Here is a 24425-nt window from a genome sequence, read left to right on the forward strand (position 1 = left end):
AACTGAATGACAGCAAAAAGAATCCCATTTGTCCTAGGCTCCTTAGAGAAATCAGAAATTCTCTCTGCTACCTCCTTGCATCTTCCAGCCTCATGCCTCCTTTGCAGCCCAGGGGAGGGGACCTGGGAGTTCTAAAGAAGCTCATCCAGAACTTCTGGACCAAGTTCCAGAACACCTGGACCATGGGGGCAGGGGAGGGGCCACACAGAAGAGGGCATCTTCCCACAATAGCATATTTACCCCTTCTCTTCTTCCCTGACCACCTCCCCCAATTCCCTTCTTCCCACCAGACTCACCAGCCATCTGGTGGGCAAGCAGTGTCTACTTGGGATGCCCATACCTGGTGAAGAAGCAGCTTGAGTCAAGAGGAGGTAGAAAGTACAGCATCTTCCTCACCCAGGGCTCTTGCACCTGTAGTGTGTGTGTCAGCCTCCTGGAAGCTTTCCCAGGTCCCAATCAAACATAAGGGAGAAGCAGCTTCACTACTCTCTCTGCCAAGACACCCAGAAATCAGTTAAGGGAGCATTTTCATCCGTCTATTGCCCCTTCCTTCTCTGTCATTATTTGCCAATTCACAGGGAGAAGTGAGAGGCGAGAGCATCTGGCTGATTCTCAGTCATGTGCCGTTTTAGACGCGATGTTCAATGAATGTGGACGAAGTAAGGGAATTCACAGCTCCCTCAAGGCTGCTGAATCAACCACTGCTTTCACTCTTACTGCTGGCTGCTCTGTACCTTTCATATGGGCCATTCGTTGGCCTTTCCATTTAGACGATAAGATAATAAATCAAGCTGCATCGTGTGCGTTGCTTTGTTCTGTAGGAATCAACAGTGATTGACGGGCCATGTGCCTAGGAGAGCACCACCAAGGCCACAGGATGATAAGTGTTCTGACAAGATGAAATGAGTCTCCACTGCAGCGTAGTTGTGATTTTTCCCCAGAACAAATCTAAAAAAGAGGTCTTTGCCATAATGACAACAAGGAGTCAACTTGGGTCTTTTTTCTGTTATGGACGTCAGAGGTTGTGGACTGCAGCTTCTCTTCCACAATTATTCCCTAAACGCCCCTCAAATGCCAGGCACAGCACCTGGCCCTGGGACCCAGAGGGGGTGCAACTGTGTCATGATCGAAGGCCCCACCATAGCCATGGCTGGTGAAGACTTCCTCTGTGACTCTGTTAAAAATATAACATGTAGTTGTTTAGGCGTTTTCAAAATTTCACCTAAACACCCATGATTAATAAGATGAAATGCATCCTTGATGTTAATCCGTCTGATGGATAGTGGTCACATCAAAATAAAATCTTACTGTATTTGACCCCAGTTTTAAGGTGTTTCTGGTTCTCCAACGCTCCCTGTATTCCCATATATGTGTCACATACATGACCTTCTAATAAAGGAGCACCGTTCGATGGAACTTTCAGAGGTGATGGGCCTGCTCTGCCTCTGTGCTGTCCACTACAGTAGCCACGGCTACACATGGCTGTCGAGCACTTGAAATGTGGCCAGTGTGACTAAGGAACCAGTCACATTTTAAGCAATTTAAATTAAATAGGCACATGTGACCAACAGCTACGGCATTAGACAGCACAGCTGTAGGGGTTTAGGTATATCTAAGGCCAAAAGGGTTGCATTGGGATGCACAGTGCTGGTGATAAACCCATACAGGCCTGTTCAGACAACGCCACCCAAAGAGATCTTATAAAGGTACACACTTTAGCCTGCCAGAAAAGGCTCCCCACCTCTCTGGATGGGACTCTCCATCTCCCCATTTCCTGAAAGTAGCCATGCTGTCTAGGAAAAGAAACTGTTCTCAGGTGATCAATCTGTACGTGCGTCTTCAGAGAAGACGGTTTTCCTTAACCCAGCATTTCTCTGCTTTTCATTTCTGGTTGCAGATCACCGACTCAGCTGAGCGCTGGAAGCTGCAGCTGGTGACTCCCCTCTCCCCACCCTCCTGGCCACCCCACCAGTGACAGCACAGGCAGGGGTGGCCTGGCTTCCTTTCTGGTGTTTTCGTCGGGTAGCTGCCTGCTCAGAGCTCACAGAAGGCTTGCACCTCGTCCCAGGCAGACGGCAGGCCAGCCCCTTCCCCAGACCCGGAGCTGGCGGGGTGGCCTCCTCCAGGAGCCTCACACGCTGCCCTCCACCGTGAGTATCGCCCTTCCTCCTCCTCCCCGTCCCAGTGTCACCCGTGTCCTCCGTTGTGTGCTGCCACGATGGCTTCTAAAACCCACTCGTTTGCTCAGTGGCCTTGAGAACCAGGCACTTGGCTAGAAGCTGCCAGGGAGGCAGAGGTGAATCCGGTGGCACCCTGGCCAGGCTTCCAGGACAGCCTCCCACCCACATGTGTGAAGCTTGGGTTCAAGGCAGTCTGTTCTGTGGTTTGGAGGGAGAAGCAGGAGGGGGGCACAGATGGCAAGAAGGTGGCCAGGGGCTGGGAAAGGGAAGCCCCGATGAGGTCCCTGGGTCTGAGAGACTGTCCCAGGGAGAGCATGCATTTCACTGCATTCTCTGTAGCAGTGAAAAACTGGAAACAAGCGAACTTTGCACTGAGAGGTGACTGGTTAAATGAACTGTAGAGAATCCGGAGAGTGGAACACTTGGCAGCCACCCAATCTGGTGATACGGCCTCAAACTGAACTGGCATATAAAGTGGTCCATGAAAGACTGTTCCCTAGAGAGCAAGACAGAAAACGGTTTGTGCAGTCTGATTTCCTTTCAGAGTGTGTGTGTGGGGGTGCGTGTGTGTGAGATTGTGTTACAGAGAAAATGTCTGAAAGGCTGCATCTCAGAAAATGAACAGTGGCTATCCTAGGAGAGAGGTGTTTGAGGGGTTTTTATTTTCTTCATTATATATGTTTGCTTTGCGGGGATTTTTGTTTTTTTTTGGTTGCTGTTCATTGTGAATACACTCCTTTATAATCAGAAAGAGGCAAAGCCGCCCTATTTTAAATGACTCATCAGTCACTACTGTTTTGTCCTGTCAGCACGCTCACCCTCTTTAGTTCTTAGTTGGCTCTTACTACTTGGATGCACTGCGGGGGGACAGCTGCTGACTGCGGGGCTGGGATGTGGGGCAGCCACCGGTGGGTGAGGCCTGCTTCTCCCTCCCCTCGCCCAACCAACCAAAGTTCACCTGCCATTTCAGCACCTGGAGTTTGACAGCCTCTTTTTTCCCCAATATCTGTCCGTCTGTTCGGAAGCCCCCTCACATGCAACCCACTCACAGCCCCGAGCCCAGCACAGTGCCTGAGGGGTGGGCATCTGACCCAGGCTGGGGCAGCACATAGCCTGATAGACAGCTCAGAGTCCCTGCTTTCACGCAGGGTGAAAAAGGCAGAGCTTCCAAACAAAAACAAAAAAGCGAGAGGTGATCCAACCTCCCTGCACAAAGTCGGACAAAGATCAAAGTCAGGACCTGACTTCCTGACTCACTTTAGTATCAGTATCCAATTCACTGGGGCTACTACGAGCAACTCCATGCTGATTTTCATGTTGGTTACTTTTAAGGACAGCAGAGAATAGAAAAATAATGGTTAGATATTAATGGACTCCAGGCTAACTTTTTAATAGCCACTTTCCACTCTCGGAGACTTAACAACTCCCTACCTCTAAGGACCCTGCACATACCTTCTGCTTTCTGGCGTTCACGCCTTTGTGGATATGTTTTGTGTTTCCCTGCCCTGGAGTCACGTTCTGTCCCCTCACTGCATGTCCCCACACTCTCCAGCCTGCAAGGGCCAGCAAAAATGTTGCCTCCTCAATGAAGCCCTCCTGGGTTTTCCCCAGCGCCAGAGACCCAGCTTCCTTCTCCCAATTCCCAAATCGTCTCATAGCATTTCCCATTATTGGTATTTGCAGCCATGATGTATTCATTGTACTTGAATGTGAGCTTCTTGAGGACATGGATCATGTCTTGTACAGTGTTTGAGCCAAGCAAGTGTATCTGGTGTCAAGTAAGCTGTGGGATGAAGACTGCTGCCTCACTGTTGCAGAGTTCTCTGCATTCCGCTAAGAGCCTTAATGCACAGCATTGCACTTGACCCTCGAAACAAGCCCTTGGAGTAGGCTGGGCTATCACGTGCATTTTACAGAGGAGGAAACCAAGGCTGGGGGAGGGCAGGTCACTCCTTGCTGAGGTCCCACAGGCAGCAAAGGATGGACCAAGGAGCAGATGGCGGCCAGTGTGCTACCCCCACCTCACCCCACTGGGCTTCGAAACACAATCAGGCTTTTCAGATTAGGCAGCTGCACTGCCCTGGATGAGGCCACACCGAGCGGCAAGGGGAGAGATTCGGGGCGGCCCTGAGTCCAAAGCTCGTGTTCTCCCAACAGACGGTTGAGAGGTTCCTTGCTTTCAGTGTGTTTTGTCACATGTGGGGTTTTCCCCGTTTTTCTCTCCTTCTCAGGGGCGAGAAGAAAATGAAATCAAGCTCTGAGACTTTGCAGTTTGTGGAATAAAATAGACAAAAAGTATTCTGACAAAGAGAAGAGAGGAATAGATGAAAAGGCTCTCAGCGGTGTCTTTAGGTGGTGGGTCCACAGAGGAATATATTTCGTTTTTAGTTTTACTCTCGGGCTCTCTCCAAATCTTCTATGAGCCAGAAACACTTTTATAATGGAAGGAAGAAAAACCTTTATAAAAAGCTAGTGTAGGATTCCAAAGCTGCAAAAAGTAGCCTGAGCAAGTTACTTGCTAGATTTGCTCTTCCAGAGCTGCTTTCCAGGCCAGCTGGAGGAGGCTACAAGTTCCTCCTTTGGACAAGTTTTGCAAACAGGTGTACAGAATGGAATAGCACTAGGTCTTCTTTTTTTTGTTTTTTTAAAGCTGACAAGTTATTTTTATGATAGCCCTTAAAATAGAATGTCGTGCACAAAGTAAAATATTTAAATAGTTTACAAAACCTAAAGGAAAAAATGAAAGTCTCACTTTCCACTGGTCATCCTTGTTCAAGCTCCTTCCAGAGAACGTTTCAGTACTGATCAGCTGTGAAGTGTATAACCTTTTATATACTTCTAAAAAGATCATGCATCGTAAGCTTCTACACCTTGCATTTTTACCTATAATAATCTTGCTGACCTCTTTGTATCAGTGTGGGGTCTATTTTATTCTATGTCTTGACTACATGTGGTTTACTGAATGGATGTATCAGAATATTAACTATTGCTAGATACGTAGGTTGTTTCTAGTTTTTTGGTTCTACAAAAAAAAAAAAATGCTGCAACATATATGCCTGTATATGCATCTTTATGTTCTCTGTGCGACTACTAGGAGGACGTGTTTTCAGCAGATAAACTGCTGAGTCAGAGCTGTTGTGCTTTGTATGTTTTGAAAGATATGGCTTAACCCTCCAAAAAGGTCACAACGATTTACACTCCCCACTGCCGAGTGGAGGCTTTTCCCCCAAACTCTTACCAACATCATTACCATCAATCCTTATTTTCGACCTAAAACTATAACCAAAGCCATTCTTTCATGTGGCTTCCTCCTTCGGGCATTTGTTTTCTCAGATATTATCTAGTTAATATTCAGTCTCTTCATGCAAGTTAAAAGGAAATGACATAAGCCACAGGTACTAGAAATATATGAAGTGTTTTCTAACAAATGTCTCAAAAACCATCTCCCTATTACCCAAGCTGTATTAAAATTAAATTAGCTGAGTTGAGGTCTTTCAAACTTAACTGGGCAATTTTTTACAAAGATTTTATTGTTTTAGAGCATGATTCAGAAAAAAAAAAACAGAGAGAACAATAAAGTCAATGGGGCAATATGTAATTTGGGGGGAGATGCTTTGAGATGAAGTAAATTCCTCATCAAACATTCAGCCACTAATTTCATCATCCATTGGTGATTTTCGTATTATGTTATTCATTCTGTACTTATTAGTTGGCACCATAAGAGGATATTACTTTTCTCATGTATTTACTCATTTATTTTCATCAGTATGGATTCATGGATCTTCATTTAATTGAATGTGCTATAAAGACGGCTATCATTATTTAATTTGATGCTTAAATTGCCTCAGATTTGGCTAGTGGAACCCCATCAAGTTGGCGCCTATGTCCTTTGACAAGTCCTCATGGTCTCTGAACACTTGCCTTCTGTGGCAAAAATCAGTCCCAGGTTCATCTTATAGTTTCCCTGCCCTAACTCTGGAATCAGACATTTCTCCAAGGAATCCTGGTTTCTTGGCAGGGAGAAAGGTATTTAGAAACCCAGGTCTGGGAACTAGAAGGTCATTCTACTGTGTGTCATGGCTTTTAGGTCCTCTCAGCAGACACAGCCAGGAAATATGCTCAAATACATAGCACGTGTCCACACAAATTTATCTACCATCTACCTACCTACCTACCTACCTACCTACCATCTATCTGTCATCTATCATCTGTCTAATCTCACCTAACCCTAAAATACATGAGTTCATGCTGAGCCCTCAATTCCCACACAACAGCACAAGGCACTCCAAGGCACTGTGGAGAAGCCACTGGCAGGAAGGTTGCAGCGAGGAAGTTCTGGCCGCCTTTCTCCTGGCCTGCTAATGGCCAGATATGACTCTGAAGAGGGACGAAAACAAAGTTTTCATCAGATCTTGCTGTTCTTCCTTTTTCTACTTTAGCCACGTTATTGAGGTCCAGCTACAAACACTGCAAATATATGAAGTGCAGAACCTAAGTTCTGACATATGTATATAACTGTGAAACCATCACACAGTCAATATAGTGAACATACCTCTCACCCCAAAGGCTTCCTGGCGTGCTCTTATCCCCCTCCTGCCTTGCCCCGTCCTCCCCTTCCCTCTCTCACCATGAAATTACTGATCTGCTTTCTGTCATTACTGATCAGTTCACATTTTCTAGAATTTTTTGTAAGTAGAATCACACAGTATGTACTTTTTGGGGGTCTGGCTTCTTTACTTAGCATAATTATTTACCCACGTTGCTGTGTGTATCAGTAGCTGTTCCAATTCCATTGTATGGCTATTCCACAGTGACTTATCCATTAGCTATGCCTGAAGGACATTTGAGCTATTTCCAGTAGTTGGCTATTACAAACAAAGCTGCCATGAACATTCATGTATCAGTCTTTGTGTGGATATAAGCTTGCATTTTTCTTAGGTAAATACTTAGAAGTGGGATGGTTAGATCACAGGGTGTATGTTTAACGGGTTCCCAGAGTGGCTGTCCCTCATGTTATGTTTTTAAAACGACTGCACTTTTAGAAAAGCAGGGACAGTTACAACGTGTTATGAAAAAAAAGCCCAACAGGTTAGGGTTGGATTTATGAAGGAGAATGTTTCCTTCCAGAAGCTTGGGGTGGGCTGAACATGTTTCTTGGAAATATGGGCACAGGCCCCTTCCTTGAAGGGAGCCAAGCTGTTGTTCCCTTGGTCACAGAGGGGTGGGTTTTGCAGAGATTCAAAACACAGGAAAACAACAGCTGAGATTTATCTCAGCTCGGAGGCCCTTTGCATTAGACAAATACCTTTTCTTTGGTAAACAAACCAAAGAAAAGGACTTTCTTTTCCTGCTGGAGTTGGGGTACAGAGTAAATAGGCCCTGAATTTGTAAACAGAGCACACAGGTAGGTGCTGGAGCACGGGGCCTCTCCTGGAGAGGGGCTGATACTGACAGACGCCACCTCACTCCTGTGTCCTTGCCACCCGGTTACCCAGAGGCCCCTCCCCTGCAGTCAGCCCAGCACATTCTTAAGTCACTGCTGTCCTGCCATCTTCTGGGGTCCCTTGGTGGATAAAATGGGGGTAGGTGGCACCTGATAGAGAAGTTGAGTCAAGAGAAAAAGGGCTAAGATTAAAAGGACGTGCTGGGAAGATGTCAAAGCCACACAGGGCTCTCAAAGGAGAGGTTTCTTTCATTTCTAGGTTACCAACCAAGATGATACTGAAATCTAGACCTGACTTGAAATCTATTTGACTTGACATCAGTATAACATGGACTCTAACTCTTGCTTGGGATTTTTTTTTTCTCCATGAGAACAAACAGATTTAATGCTTAATCTCCATCTTTAGGTACTTGTTACTGTTCAGTTAAGAGCCAGTCCTCTTTTTGATTTTTGCCCTCTCTTTCTAGAAGCAAGCTTGCATCTGACCCACCATGGTCCCCACAGAAGTCACAGTGAGTACAGCTACGCCCCTTGGGTTCCTCAAAATGCACTCTATTTTGGGGCCTCTTTTCAGGGAGTGGGAAGGAATCTATTGTGGCGGAAGGATTTCTCTGTGGTTTCCCAGGGTAAGAGCTCTGCTGAGCAGTGCCCAGGACAGGTGGTCGATGCCCAGCACAGGGGGCTCTGCAAACGCGAAGCGCTAGGAGAGCTTTGGGGTATGTGGGAGGACAGAGGAAAATGCTATTTTAGATTTTACTAATAGGTGAGGATTATATGATCCTTAGGATGTCTTTGTCCCATGTGTCTGTTCTGAAACTCAGACAAAAGAGGACAAGAGAGAATCCATTTAGTTTGTTTTTAAAAGACCCACGGTGGGCATGTTAGTTTTGTTTCTTACATGACATTATGTAGCCTTTACAAAAAACACATAATGATATATATTTCTCTGAAAGAGGAAAAGAGGCCAACAAAAATGAGTGAGTAAAATCATCAGAGAATTGTTTGTGATTTTATAGTCAAATGTAATTAATTATAGAATCAAATCAAATTCCTATGCTTTTGTTATATTCATAAATGCTCACAAAAATATATAAAGGTTTTAATTTTGCTTTTCTCAAAGTAAGAATCTGGGTTTTACATGTAGGTATTGAGATCAAAGCTTAGTGGAGCTGACAAACTGCCCCTCACAGTACACTGTAGGTTCCCACCGGCTGTGGAGATTGGTGGTTGCCACCCCCGATGTCCAAAAAGTTAGTTATCCTATGCTAATGATACTTAGTATTGCATACGCCATTGCATATCCCGTAACAACAAGACAATTATTTTGGACCTGGTGAAGTAACGAGGTCAGTCTCTATTTTTCTAACCAGAATTAGACCCTTAGTTTCTCCTGAGTTAGAATTTGCTCTTCATCCCTGATGCTGGAAACGGGGCTGACGCTGTCAGTCACCCGGTTTTATCCTCTGGAATCTTGGAAGATATCCAGACTGCAAGGCAGCTCCAGAGAGGAAGAAAAATGCACCCCAGTAATGACCTTTTGTGGTCAAGAGGTGTCCAGCACCACCTACATGGGGACAAGATGGGACCTCTGTAGCTACGACCCTGGGAAATAGCCATGACGTCCCTGTGGCCACCTTTCTGAGCACTGGCCATGTGCCAGTAACCAGCCAGGGTGCCACTTTCCTGCAGCCTCACGGTAAAGGCAGAGCCATGCTTACAGATGAGGAAACGAGCTGGGAGAAGGAACGGAAGGTTCCAGGTCTCGTGGCTAAAAGGAGGAGGAGCCCTGGAGGGTGCTCTCAGAGTCACGGCTTCCCTGGGTCCCCCCCTGTGGGCAAATGTCAACACGCTGAGGTCCAAGCCTCACTGTGTGGAAGTCTCACTTCCTCGAAGGCGGGGACAGAGCACCTTGGGGCAGTGCCTGCCAACTCCCACTGCTCCCAACGCGTCCCTCCCTGCCTGTGTCCCGCCCCTCCCATTTGCCGCCTCCTGGCACTAAGGAGCAATGAAGGGCACAGCTTTTGCCCTCTACCCTGGCCTCTCCCCAGAGGTGGGAATGAGGGGCCTGGGGCTGGGGGAAGGTTTCCAGAGACAACGTGAGTCGGTGAGGGAGGCCTCGGAAAGCTCTGGAGACCTTCTTCCTGCTCCAGGAGCAGCACGACGTTCACTGCCTGGGCTGCTGCTTCTGGGCCAAGGTTCTCCTGAGGGGAGGAGGACACACCTACCCGGGCTCGGGGGCCGGGGCCTGTGGGCCAGAGCCTCGCTGGGGGCACCAGCGGGCAGCGCAGGTCCCTTGCCCGGCCGTGCACTGAGGTTTGCCCCTAGCATCAGGCAGCTCCCGGGCATCCTCTGGTGCCCAGAATCTTTCCGGGCTGGGGAGTGGGGAGGTAGGGCACCTGACGGCCACTCTGCTTGGGCTCCGTGAGGCCCAGCTCAGGTGCTGGGACCCAGATGCCGTGGCTCACGTTTGGAGTGGCCACTTTGACAACATCAGCACGTGGAGAGCTGGGCTTTGGGTCAGCAGGGATTAAAAGTGCCCCAGCTTGGGACTGAGGGGCTGGGGGATGGCTCTGGCCTTGACCCTCCCCCAGTGGCTGAGGGTTTGGGGCAGAACCTTCCATTCCTTGGGTCTGTCTCCTCCTCTCTTAAGATGGTCTCTAACATCTGAACATCATTCTAAAACCTGTTGAGCTTCCAAAAACATTTTCCAGAGCAGAAACAAAAGCCTACGTGAGGAGAAGGCAGCCCATTGCTGAGTTCCGGGCCGGCCACTGGGCATGCCGTGACACATTGTCTCGTCTACTTAGACCTATGACTACAATGCGCTTCTTTTCTTGATCAAAATGCTAAAAATCATCCAAAATAAATGATATAAATCCCCCAATTAAGTAGCCCCCTGGGAGTAACAGAGCCATCCCACGATGCTGCCCTGTCTAGGGCACCTCTGAGCTGTGGAGCTGCCGTCAGGGCTCTGCACGCAGATGGACCTCCCCTCCCGCCCCCACCCCCATCCCAGCCTCGGGCTTGACAGGCGAGGCCTGGTGCAGGAGCCATTGTCCTTTCTAACGTTTTACTCCAATTCTATTTCCATCACCGAGGCGAATGGTGTCCTTTGGAAGTGGTTTCTTTGCCTGGCATGTACTCTGTGCTCAGCAAATATCTGTCGAATGAGTGAACAAATCACACTATTTATTGGCAAGGAACGAGAAATAGAGAGCTGTTTCTCAAGCCTAGGGTGAGCATGCCATTTTCTTAGGCAGGCGGGGAATGAGATGGTGGCATTTTCACACAAACACCATCCTGGCCAGGTCTGGGCCCTGTCCATCCCAGCGAATCACCACTCCTCACACTGGAAGAAGATTCTAGATCTGGCTCAGACCTCTGCTCACGGGGGTCCACAGGCTCCGAATAGTGGTCTAGCTGGTAGAGACGTCATGTTTTTAAGAGTGTCTGAGAACAACACAGTTTGCTAAGAAATGCAAGAGAAACCTTAGGTAAGAAGATTTCTAGACATTCTAATTTGATGTGGAAGAGAATGGTCAGCCCCTTCAGAGAGCAGGCCCTGGACACTTCCCAGCAATAACGACACCATGTCTCACTCCGTCTCCACTGCCTGCCTCGTGTTCCCTAACAGGCTTGAGGCACCTTACTGGGTGCGTACAACAGAATAGAAAAGAAAGGACATACATTAAAACAGGGTCAGAGGAAATTGACAGAATAGGGAGAAAAGACCGAGAGAAGGAGTTAGAACTCGGGTTTTCAGCCTAAAGCTGTGCTGTCTGGTGAGGTAGCCACGAGCCACGTGGGGCCCGTGAGCACATGAAACGGGGCCACTCCAACTAAGATGCCCTGTGCGTGTAAAATGCACTCCATTCAAATATAATCTCCGCAACAAAAGGATGTAAAATATTTTGGTAACTTTTACATTGCTTATGTAACGAAAAAATACTTTAGACATACTAGGTTCCAATAAAATACATTATTAAGGTGAATTCCACCTGTCTCTTCTTTACTTCTTTCACTTGGCTACTAGAAAATGCAAAAGTAACCCAGAGTTGCCTTATACTCCTATTGGACAGCAATGGTTGAAGGGTCTTATTTGGTTACTATAACTGGGCTACCAGTTTGACTGAGTTTCCCAATTAAAAAGGGAATCCTGATTAAGTCACAAAACTTATATGGTGCGTGAGCGAAAAGAAAAAAAAAACCCTCACCTGTTCTTCAGGAGGTACGAAAGCCTTTCTTCACTTCTCTTTTATATTTAAATGCCAAACAAATATCTAGGCTAGGTCTTGGTGAATAGGACACAGAGCTATATGGACAGGCCCTTGGAGGTCCCCTCTCGGTGCAGAGGGTGGGCTCCACGGGGAGCTCCTTAGATGCCACCTCGATGCAGACCCCGGGGTAAACTCACGGCAGCTTGTGGGAAGTCATTCCACACAGTGCTCAGGCCAGGAGGCTCCAGCAGGTGCTCCTGGATGCACGCAAGACCGTGTGGATTTCAGATCCTTACACTGATCTTCTCTCAAGATGTTCTGACCCAGACTTTGAAAACAGCCTTTGTGGGTAGCTTCTCCAGGAAGAGCAGTGTCTCTAGGATTCAGAGAGCAGGGAGGGAGGGAGGAATGGCTTGGCAACCTCAGAATTCCTCCCGGAAGCCAGGTGCCCCTCATCTGGAAGAGGGGCCCGTCCCTACCTGGAAGGTCAAGGATTAAATGCATGCATGTCCTGTACTCCGCACTGGGTCTGACGTGCACTAGGTGCTCTGACAGTAGGGAATCAAATAAATTGGTAAATAATCGACGTTTACATTTGCTGGGAGATTTTCAAAGGATCCTTGGGTATTTACCTATCAGGCATGGACAAAGCTATGAGTACAAGTCTCGATGCAGGTGGACAGTTTGTCCAGGCTCCCCCTAGCCTGGGACGTGAATTCTTCCTTTGTCATCCTCAAAAAGACGGCCAATGCTTTGAACTTGTAAGGATGATATAGGCTTACCTTGTAGTCTTGATAAAATTCACACAAACCCAGGTTTTTTGTGTGTGAATTCAGTCACCTTAAAATATGTCTGGGGAGTCCCTAACTAAATATAATTCTATGCTGAAGCACTGGGTCCTCCAACCCTCACCCAACAAGAAAACGTGCTCCGTGTGCTTCAAGCAGGACACAGTGTCCCCACTCTGGGACACAGTCTTGGGGAGCGGTGGTCACAGGCTCATTTACCAGGCCATGGAGAAGGCTGGGTCTCCCGGGACACTGGGACTGCTAGGCGTCCCCTCTGTGAGACCCTCTGTGCCACATCTGTGAATGGGGATGCTGTTTGCCTCCCTAACTCACAGCCTTGGGTGCAGGCTCAGGTGAGAGTCTATTAAAGCTATTTAACCCCCCCAAAATGTAAAAAAAAAACACCCTCTACAAAGCAGTTTGACACTTACTCACTGTGTGGATTCACAGTTGACACCTGCTCATCTGCATGGTTTTACTGACTTTCCTCCAAAATGTCATCCTCCTAACTTCTTAAATCCCCAGTGATACTTCTGTGGGTCTCTGTGCTCTTCGTGTTCTTCCTTCCGCCTGAAAGTTGTTTCCTCTCAAAGTCTACTCAAACCCCACCTCTTAGGGGATGCCCTTCCCAGTGGGGCCACTGACGGTGCCTGGCTCCCATGTCCTGCTTTGGCATTAGTGTCCTAGCATCTTCACTGAAATATGAGTCATCCGTAAGATCTGTCCTCCCAATGATCTGGACTTGCAGACAACGGCCAAAGCTGGGAGGGGAATCTTTAAATGTACGCTGAGGATGGGTGAACCAGGCCTGGGGGGACGAGGCACATTCAAAATGGAGAGTTTTCCTCAGCTCTTCCCAGAAGCATTCCCAGCTGCTGGCTCCTGAAGAGCCAGCTCCTGGATCTGGCCCCCAGGGGTCTCTCTGCAATAGGACTTTCTCTTGGTCGCACACTAGAGGCGGATCAGGACCAGATTCAGGTTTTCCTAATTGCAGTCCAGGTTACCTTGGGCATCCTCCTGGCACTTCCTGCCAGTCGGGGCCCAAACGGAATGGACCCATCACCTCAGCTCTCGGCACGAGCTTCAGAGTTCAGGAGACCACAGCCTCCTGGAGTCTACTGTACCTTATCAGTCCACTCAGTGTGTCCTGATATCTTAATAAGCACTCAGTAAACACACACACACACACACACACACACACACACACACACACACACGACAGGTTCCATGCTCATGTAAAATTAGGAAACATTATTAAACAAAATTCAACAGATTCTGAAGGACTTCTCAGAGCCTTTACTATGCTATCATGCAGTTAAAATAAAAGAAGCTCAGCAGGACTTCTCAGAGCCTTTAATATGCTCATGATTATTGTGAATTTCAAAGAAGGTGATATAGTAAGCAGAGATTCTCAACTATTGAACTACTAGTGTTCGACCCAAAACATGGTTTGGGAAATGCTGGTTGAAACTATTAGAAATAGATGGAGATGATAATGTGTGTAGAAGGGGAACTCCCAGCTAAAAGACGACTGGCAGAAGATGTTTTATTATTTCAACATGAATAGTTTAATACATAAACTAAATATTTTTACTTAAATATTTATTGGCATTAAATATTTAAAACAAAATGAAAACCTAGTGGGGATCTGAGGTTACTTCTAGTCCAAATGCTTCTAGATGAACTGAACAACTGCTGCATTTCCGGAGGAGAAATGAAGGGAGAGATGAGATTTGGCAAGGCATGTGCCTTGGGGCAAGGGAACGAGAGCTAGTGGTCCCTGGCAGGATTGGGGGCCCTAATGGGGGCCCTAGGAGGGGGGTGCTGGTGGGAAGTGAGAGCATGTGAGAATTTGTAAGTGGAGGCGTTGGAACATGTCAGATGCGGGACCGAGTTTCCCCTCCACCAGGCAAACCTCCCCTCCATTCCCTCCATCCCAGGCTTGACTCAAGGGCTCCATCTCCAGCCTTTATTTCCTCTTCCCCCAGCAGGGGTTCTAGGAAGGCTTCTGAGCCAGGAACCCACTGAAGCTGTAATGAGGGGTGTGTGTGTGAGCACATGTGTGTACACATCATGAGGGTGTGTGCACACGTGTCTGAATGTGTGCATATATGTACATGTGAGTGTGTATATTAGTGTAGGCATGTTTGTGTGCGCGTGTTTGTAAATGTGTGTGTGTGTGTGCTTGTGAGGGCTGGTTTCATGGGTGTGTTGCACACACCCATGCTGCACACTTCATGCTTAGAAGTGTCACTTGCTTGATTTAATGCTCTGCTATCTTGAAATTCTTAACAAATTTTGAACAAGGGACCCTGAAATCACGTAGTCTGTCCTGGTTCTTGTGTATGTGCATGTATGTGAGAGTGTATGAATATGTGTGTGTGTGTTCATGTGTGTGCACATGTGTAAGTGGGTGCATGTGTGACTCTTTGGCGCTTCTCCAACAGAGGATCCACAGCTTTCAGAAGACTCAGGGGAACCTGGACCCAGAAAAGTTTAAAAGCCTCTGAGGACCTTTTTGGGAGGGTAGAGAGAAGGGACAGTCAGAACCATTCACTTAGTTTGATAAAAGTCCGCCCACCAGTGGTCCCAGACCCCCTTTCCCACGCCGTCAGAGCATCTGTCATGCAGCCTGTGACTGTTCCTTTGCTTGAGTGTCTCCTCCCAGAGCAGGTAAGTTCCGTGAGAGCAGGAACCATGTCTGACTCTCCAGCATGTACCCAGTACCTACCATGTCGTAGGTGCTCAATAAACATTTGTTGAATAAATAAATCATTTACAATCCAAGCAGATGCTCTCAGAATTCCTACTTCCTACACATACATTTCTTTTGTCTTATCACAGACTTTGGGAATGGAAGGTTCAAGGGCTCCATGCCTCTGCCATCATGAGATAGAACCTCCAAAAGCATGCCCTTGACCCGGTGCCGTCCTGTGTCTCCTTGCAGAGCCTGATCCCTAACATGTCAGATGACTATAGCTATGACACCACGTCTTCCATGGAAGATTACGGGAACTTCAACATCACTGACTTATTCTGTAAGAAAAACCACGTCAGGCAGTTCGCAAGCTACTTCCTTCCACCCTTTTACTGGCTCGTGTTCATCGTGGGGGCCTTGGGCAACAGTTTGGTCATCCTTGTCTACTGGTACTGCACGAGGGTGAAGACCATGACCGACATGTTCCTTTTGAATTTGGCAATCGCTGACCTTCTCTTTCTCATCACCCTTCCCTTCTGGGCCATTGCTGCCGCCGACCAGTGGAAATTCCAGACCTTCATGTGCAAAGTGGTCAACAGCATGTACAAGATGAACTTCTACAGTTGTGTGCTGCTGATCACGTGCATCAGCGTGGACAGGTACATCGCCATTGCTCAGGCCATGAGAGCGCAGATGTGGAGGCAGAAAAGGCTTCTGTACAGCAAAATGGTCTGCTTTACTGTCTGGGTGATGGCGGCCGCGCTCTGCGTCCCAGAACTCCTGTACAGCCAAGTCAAGAAGGAGTATGGGATCGCTATCTGCACCATGGTTTACCCCAGTGGCGAGAGTACCAAACTGAAGTCGGCTGTCTTGACTCTGAAAGTCATCCTGGGATTCTTCCTCCCTTTTGTGGTCATGGCTTGCTGCTATACCATCATCATTCACACCCTGATACAAGCCAAGAGGTCATCCAAGCACAAGGCCCTGAAGGTGACCGTCACTGTGCTCACTGTCTTCATCCTATCTCAGCTCCCCCATAACTGCGTTCTGCTGGCGCAGACCATCGACGCCTACAGCACGCTCATCTCCAGCTGTGCTGTCTCCACCGACATCGACATCAGCTTCCAGGTCACTCAAACCATCGCCTTTCTCCACAGTTGCCTCAACCCTGTTCTCTACGTTTTTGTGGGTGAGAGGTTCCGCCGGGATCTTGTGAAGACCCTAAAGAACTTGGGTTGCATCAGCCAGGCTCAGTGGGTTTCATTTACAAGGAGAGAAGGAAGCCTGAAGCTGTCATCTATGTTGCTGGAGACAACCTCAGGAGCTCTCTCCCTCTGAGGGATCCTCTCCCTGAGGTGGATGGTCCTTTTGGAAGTAACAAGAAATACAGCTACGGCTTCCCTTACTGGTAGGGCCAAAGGGAAAGCAGAGAAGGAAAAGGAAGTGAAAAAAAGGAAATAAAAAACTCAGAAAGGGATGAATTTGAATACCATTATACTTTTCGTCAGGATTTGCCAAGCCAGAGTCTTCAAAATTGACTGGCCATCCCAGGGGGCTGCTGATTGGCTCCTGGCGGCCATACCTGCAGTTTTCAAAGGAGGACTAAGGAGCAGCATTGCAAGCCTCCCTGGCTTTGCCGCTTGCCTGAGCGTCAATGCAGCTGACCTCTGGAGGAGGCTTTGATTTCTCAGTGCACGGTGAATTGCTGTGCCTTCAATTCTGATGCCACCCCTTCCAAAAGAAGACACAGAAGCACTGGCCACTGCCATAGTCCACAAATGCACAAGGCTTCACGAAAACTCCCATCTTCGGAGAATTTCTACCCTGGTTTGGGGGGCTGATACCCATGCCAGGTCTTAGAGATTCCTGCTCTAGAATCTTTCCAAACACCCTCAGATCTAATGCCCTTCTGGTCTCCTTGATCTGTTTTGGGCCAGTGAAGGTCCTTGTTCCTGTTCTGAAGCTATCTGCAGCACTGGTCAGTGAGGCCCTGGGTAACTGACCATACCAGCACGTCATCCGGATTCTGTTGGTTTCCAACCCATTTCTGCCAGAGGTTCTGTGATTTCACACCTGGCGGCCACACTGATCCGAGCAAGGATTCAGCTTGTCCAGTGGTGTCATGGAAGTGGTCCTCTCAGCCCGTGCACGGAGACTAAGAACCTCAGTTGGTGGGAACCGGCTCCATTATGGGCTCACTGTGTTGAGTGGCTTGTGTGATGGTCCACTCTATCTGCTCCCTATAAAATGGGTTGGTCCTATTTGCCCTTTTGTTTCTGAGGCCACTGCAAGGATATCTGCTTCCATGCTTCTCTTCTTCATACTGTATAATGCTAACATGTTAAAAAAAAAAAGCTTTCAACTTAGAGATTAGGCTGAAAAAAAAGTTAACAGAATTCACCTTTGCTCTGTGTCTTTCTTTTAACTATTCGGCAAATTTATCACATTTAAAACTTTCATTTATTAGAAAAGTGCTTTTTAAATGACTGTTTAAATACATCCGTTACTTTTCACTTTCTTCACCCTGTCTCTATATTTTAAATGTGTACAATTAGAGATCAAATAGCCGTATTAGAGTGTGAAGAATAAGAGGCTAGGATAGGGAAATAACATTTCCAAAATACCATAAAATCACCTTCGCTGACCAATTTTTAACTTCTCCTCTGTTCAAACTTATCTTCCAAGTTTTTCCAGGTTAGTCCAGTGGAATTTCCAAGAAGGACAATTACAGCAGCACCATAAACCATACCAGCTTTGCCACTTGCTCCCGAGGAAGCATCTCCTTTTCCCAGCAGGCTGTGAATTGCTGTGGTTTCAGTTCCAAGGCCATCCCTTCCAAAGGGGACACAAAAGCTCTAGGCTCTGCCATGGTGTCCATTTTCTCCCCACCCACTTCTAAACTACATGTTAGTGAGAAATAAAGTGAGCAGAAAGTGGGCAGCAACCAGGGGGAGCAAAGGGTAATACAAAGGCTGCGCCAACCCACCCCGAGTGTGGGCAGTTGGTGGCAAATAAGCATTGGCCTGGGACCAGCACATCAACATGGGTCCCGGCACAAGAAGAACGGCCTACAGTCAAAGGGAAGGATGGCTTCCCCAAGGCAGTCTATGGACGGAGCTGTCTATATGGCCACCGTTTCCAGGAGGAGACCCAGATAACCTCTGAGGAACCTAGAAGAACAAGCAATAGGCACGGGCCAAACCTAAATAACACTGTGCAGTTAAGTGGAAGAACTCAACTGAGTTTGGCTCTTCCATCCCACGCCATTTTTTGTTTGTTTGTTTGTTTTTGTTTTGTTTTATACAGCAGGTTCTTATTTGTTATCTATTTTATACATATTAGTGTGTACATGTCAATCCTAATCTCCCAATTCATCCCACCACCTCCCCCTGTGCTTTCCCCCCTTGGTGTCCATACATTTGTTCTCTACACCTGTGTTTCTATTTCTGCCTTGCAAACTGGTTCATCTGTACCATTTTTCTAGATTCCACATATATGCGTTAATATACGATACTTGTTTTTCTCTTTCTGACTTACTTCACTCTGTATGACACTCTCTAGGTCCATCCATGTCTCTACAAATGACCCAATTTTGTTCCTTTTTACAAATGACCCAATTTTGTTCCTTTTTATGGCTGAGTAATATTCCATTGTATATACGTACCACATCTTCTTTATCCATTTGTCAGTCAATGGGCATTCAGGTTGCTTCCATGACCTGGCTATTGTAAATAGTGCTGCAGTGAACATTGGGGTGCATGTGTCTTTTTGAATTACGGTTCTCTCTGGATATATGCCCAGTAGTGGGATTGCTGAGTCATATGGTAATTCTATTTTTAGTTTTTTAAGGAACCTCCATAATGTTCTCCATAGTGGCTGTATCAATTTACATTCCCACTAACAGTGCAAGAGGGTTCCCTTTTCTCCACACCCTCTCCAGCACTTATTGTTTGTAGATTTTCTGATGACGCCCCTTCTAACCGGCGTGAGGTGATACCTCATTGTAGTTTTGATTTGCATTTCTCTAATAATTAGTGATGTTGAGCAGCTTTTCATGTGCTTCTTGGCCATCTGTATGTCTTTGGAGAAATGTCTATTTAGGTCTTCGGCCCTTTTTTTTTTTTTTTTTTTTTTTGCGGTACGCGGGCCTCTCACTGTTGTGGCCTCTCCTGTTGCGGAGCACAGGCTCCGGACGCGCAGGCTCAGCGGCCATGGCTCACGGGCCCAGCCGCTCCACGGCATGTGGGATCTTCCCGGGCCGGGGCACGAACCCGTGTTCCCTGCATAGGCAGGCGGACTCTCAACCACTGCGCCACCAGGGAAGCCCTTTCCCCCCTGATTTTTAAGAAAGGAGATGTGGGAACACCACAAGAACTACGAACCCTGCACTGCACCCTAACGCACAATGACCACGCCTAGTTCCAAAGACTTCTTTTAGGACCCGACTGTCACTATTAGACTGTCCCAGTCCTAACGCAGCTTCAATGCAGGATTAAAGACATGCTGCAGCTATATTATATTTTAAAGATTTTAAGTATCCTTTGTTGGCAAATTGTCTTCGTTTTTAAATGACTGCATAAATAGGACCATTTTATATTCAAATTAAACTAGGTTTTAGTAGCAGGTTTATCCTAACATAAAAACGTCGGAAGAATCAACAAGGGGAAACCCACAAGGAAGTTGTGATCCACTCAACATTTCCATAAAATATGCTGTGTGCGTACTTTTCGGAAATAATGATAAAAGAGGGTTATAATATAATTACATTTTACTGGAACTCTATAAATCAGAAAAATCAAGAAACTGAATGAAGCTGGATGTGTTTATTATAAAAAAGAAATTGCCTTTTCTACTGAAAAACAATTTTTAAAAACTAATCTTAAATCAACACATCACAACATGCACATTCAAGTGGGGATTGCCATTCTGAAGCAGTCTGCTTGCATGACTAGCGATTTGGTCTTTGGCCTGTCTTTCAGGCCTACAGAATCCTCATTGGTTCATTCAGCAAACATTTGTGTGCACACCGTGAGCCAGTCCCTTTCTATATTCACTGAGGTTATAATGGGAATATGATAGTCCTTTCTGTCAAGATGCTTACATTCTAGCAATATGGGAAAGCCAAGTCTCAGGTGAGACCGCCCCCGCCCCAACCTCGGCTGAGAATCATGAGGCTGGTGTCACTGTATGGCTTATAAACTGGTTTGTAGATAGTTTCCAGGACAAGCAGCCTCTTTGGGTGAGTGAGCCCTTGGACAGCAACTTCGTGTGTGCGTTCCTCATCTGGTCTATGTGCCAAACATACCCCGTACACAGTGCCTTGGATATAGCAGATACACTATGCTGAGTGAATAAATTTGTTAAAATTGGTCATTTCTCAAATTTGTACTTCACGTATTAGAAATCAGCTGCCGGAAAACTTCCCCCCCCAAAATTAGCAAGGTTGAGCAACGGGACATTACGTCTGTTGGGCAGTAGTGCTGTCCTGTTACCTACAGCAGCTTGAGAGGAGTTGGTGGTCAAGGAGGGCTGGCTGGAGTGGTACTGGACACCACTGCCTTCCCACGGCCCGCTGAGTGGCTCAGACCACCGCCGCCAACCCCTGGGAGGGGCGTGTGGTTATGATTTCCTCTGTCTGTCCATAGCGGCTGCTACAAATAGTCCTGTGCAAGGAAGCAACCAGCTCCAGCGAGCTCCTTCCACTTCCACCTGTCAGCCTCACAGAAGGCCGTCACCATCGTAGTGTGGCGGTTATGCGGAGTGTTTGTATGATGGGCTTAAACACACAGCAAAGCTGCCATGAAGCCTGAAACCTTCAGACACCTCCAACTGTCTTTCTGCTTTAATAAATGAAAAGCTGGCACCTGTGTTTTATGGTTGTAATCTTTCAGCAGGTGTGCTTGGTTTTCCAATTCTGAGTTGGCCTCATTGGCTGGAGCTTCCCGTGGGCTCCAGGTCAAGCATGGGCAGGAGCATCACCCCATCCCACCCCTGGATCTCTGTCCATCAGTGGATTTGACCTCTCTACACTGGAGGTGCTCCTCCTCCACTCTGGTCAGCTTGTCTCAAAGTGAGGTCTGGTCAAGGGGCTCTAAGTGACTTTGAGAAAAGGGAAATAGTCAGGGCCTCCAGCACCCACACCTCACACATTTTAGATGCTCCAAACAAATCTCTCTTCATTTGACAAATGTTTACTGATTGTTTACTATGTGTGATTAACAAATATTGTGGCTTTAGAATTATCATCACGACCAAGACATGGTGCGTCTGCAACACAGTTCCTTCTGCCCCATTCCATATGGCCCTCCTGTTACAACTGCAGTCTAAGCCCAGCATCCTCTTGGGACATGGAGTGTTTCTCTAGTCAATTCTGTATTATTACTACAGACAACCCAAATAGCTAATGTCCCTTTCAATGTTTGTTTTATAAAATCCTATGAAAGACATGCAAATGTGTTTCTCCAAAACGAGACCCTTTATGAATTCCTCTCCGCTCTTGTACACAAGATAAGTAAAAAATCTCTGTGGTTAATGGAGAGGCACCAACCAGATGTCCTTTCGTGAAATAACTTGTAGGGAACCTGGTCAGCACATAATGTCCAGCTGCCAGTTCCTTCAGGTCTGCCTCCGCTGCACAGCACAGCCCTGGCCAGAGCCACGTGACCCAAGGTCCATTCCCCTGCGTCCAACGCCTGGAAGGGGGGTGTAGAGGGTGTCAGCCTGTCGGGGGTGCTCTGATGGGCAGCATCCGCTCCAGAGCTTCCTGCCAGGCTGGCAACGCCTGTTGGGTTTGCTTCTCAGTTTGACTCCTCCCTCTGCCCAATCCTGTTTCCCCCAACTTCCCTTCTTAGTTGTTGATCCCTAATAGACATCTTACCCCCAAATTCCAGCTCGGCATCTGCTTCTGGAGAAGGCAGCCTGCAACAGTCTTTTCACCAGGGGCCGCCAATTACAAGAGCGCACTTGAGGCCCTCCGGGTAAAGAACACGGGGTGTCCGGAGCTACAGAGAATTCTGTGAGCATCCGTCACAGAACTCATCTCAGGAGGCTGGGAGCACGAGCCTGCCTGATCTTAATTCAACCCTCAGCAGACCTTCGTGCACACCAGTGGCCTGCCAGGCCCCGCGGGTACAGGACAGACAGTCTCCCCTCATGACCTCTCAGCCGTCATCTCCTGCTTGCTTGCTCTGTACCAGGGAGACATGGTAACTCACCCCGTTTTACAGATGAAGAGGCTGCGCTTCAGAGATCAGGAACTCGCTAAGCATCACGCCATTAGTAATCGGCAAGGCTACGACACGACCCTGGGCATGTCTGGCACTCAAGCCTTGGCTTTTGCCCATGATGCTGTCCCGCCTTGCCTGACATGGTCAGACATATCAGCCATTGCTTTGGAGGGTCGACCAACGATTTGCCAAGTACCAGGTTGAGTACCAGGGGATGCAAAGATGGATGGGCACAGCCTTGGCCAGCACTGCTTCACATACCCACTGCACACAAACTCTAAATGATGACATGTGACAGCTGAGGCCGCGCTGAGCCCTCCTCCGAAAGTGGGCCATGCGGGAGGACCAGCACAGGACAATGTCATCATCCTCACAGACTCAGGAAGCTTCCTCCCTGCTCCCTCTCCCGGGCTCCTCCCCAAACACATGCAGTTGTGGAGCCTCAAATCCTGTGTGAAGGAGCCACAGATTCCGCTGCAGGTCTGCAGACGTGCAGGTCCATGGAGACTGCACCCAAACCTGGCCAGACTTCCGGACACCCACCTGTCCTCCTCACCCCACTCTGTCCCCACCTGTCTTTCCTAGCTCCTTTCTCACAAACAGACTAGACCATCCGCCAGCTGAATGCCACCAAGTGTGTCAAAACCACATGGAACAGAAGAATCACCCTGCCAAGCCCTACTCAAACTCCTGACTCATAACATCATGAGATATAATAAAATGGTTATTATTGTTTTAAGCCACTGAGTTTGAGGTAATTCGTTATGTAGCAGTTGATAAACAGAATGCTGAGAAGCCAACAATTTCTGGTGTTAGTCTTTCAGAGCCAACACAATAACATGACCGTCCCGGGCGAACCCCCGGAGCATACGGCAAAGACCCAGCATTAAAGAAGAGGCTGGACGAGGTATCAGACAGTTCACCCTGCAGTTCTCTAGGTGACTGTGGCTGGATCCCCACCAGTCAAGTTTCCTACCCCGCCTCCTTAGGTCTGTGGTCAAGCACCACCTTCTCCTCCAGGCCTTCCCTGCCACACCTCAGTCCTCCCCCGCTGCCCCCACCCTCCGCTTTTGTTGTTCTCCACAGCTCTTAGCACCACGTGATACACAACAATTGTAAACTCCACAGGGTAGGGATTGTTTTTCTGTTCTGTTCATTGCTATTTCCCTAGCACCTACAACAGGCTTCACACATGACAGACAATAACCGTGTGTCAAATCAATCAGTGGGCCCTCCAATTTCAAATATTTGGTTTCATGAAGCACCCATCCTCGTGAAACACTGTACCTTGGGAAAATACAGCAATTGACAACAATACTTTAACAACCTCATTCAACAAAAACTTACGGAACATTTTCTACGTGTCAGGCACTGGGCTTAGGTGATGCTGAGCAAAAGCAGACACGGGCCCAGCGCTCATGAAGCTCACAGTCCACAGGTGACAGACCCTAATCAGACTGTCACAAAGAGATGGTTTTAAGATGCTAGAAAGTGCGTTACAGGAGGCTCTGACCTACTCTGGGGATGGGAGACAGGGAAGGTTTCCATGAGAAACTGACATTGAGCTGAGAGCTGAAGGATGAGCAGGAATCACCTACAGGAAGAAGGGGAGGGAGGGTGTACTGGGAGGAGGGAGTGGCACGTGCAAAGGCCCTGTAGCACCCATGCCTATGCCAGGCTAAGTACTTAGGAAAGTGTCCCTGCCATTGAGTTGGTTCAGGTTATCTCCACTCATGTTCTTTTCTTTTTAAACTCTTTAATTATGGAAATTTAAAAACTTACATAAATGTAGAGAGAATAGCATAATGAACCTCCACATACCCATCACCCAGCTTCAACAGTGATCAACATTCTCTCCATTCTTACCCCGCCT

General features: G+C 47.6%; 1 protein-coding gene across 2 annotated transcripts; it reads left to right on the forward strand.

Annotated features, from left to right (window-relative positions):
* The first annotated feature begins 1026 nt into the window (after window positions 1–1026).
* On the forward strand, window positions 1027–23265 carry CCR9 (C-C motif chemokine receptor 9). 2 transcript variants are annotated; one of them, XM_022573395.3, is made up of 3 exons: window positions 1027–2150; window positions 8091–8135; window positions 15576–23265. In XM_022573395.3, the coding sequence occupies exons 2-3, from the start codon at window positions 8115–8117 to the stop codon at window positions 16662–16664; spliced, it is 1110 nt and encodes a 369-aa protein (XP_022429103.1). In that variant the 5' UTR covers window positions 1027–2150; window positions 8091–8114; the 3' UTR covers window positions 16665–23265. The 2 variants fall into 2 exon arrangements, with proteins under 2 accessions (XP_022429103.1, XP_022429104.1); XM_022573396.3 differs by having other exon boundaries at window positions 1028–2150; window positions 15473–23265.
* The last annotated feature ends 1160 nt before the right edge of the window (window positions 23266–24425 follow it).

This window comes from Delphinapterus leucas, chromosome 10 (genome assembly GCF_059928025.1).
Source record: "Delphinapterus leucas isolate spDelLeu-1000000601 "Yukka" chromosome 10, BTC_Dleu_Yukka2, whole genome shotgun sequence".
NCBI lineage: Eukaryota > Metazoa > Chordata > Mammalia > Artiodactyla > Monodontidae > Delphinapterus > Delphinapterus leucas.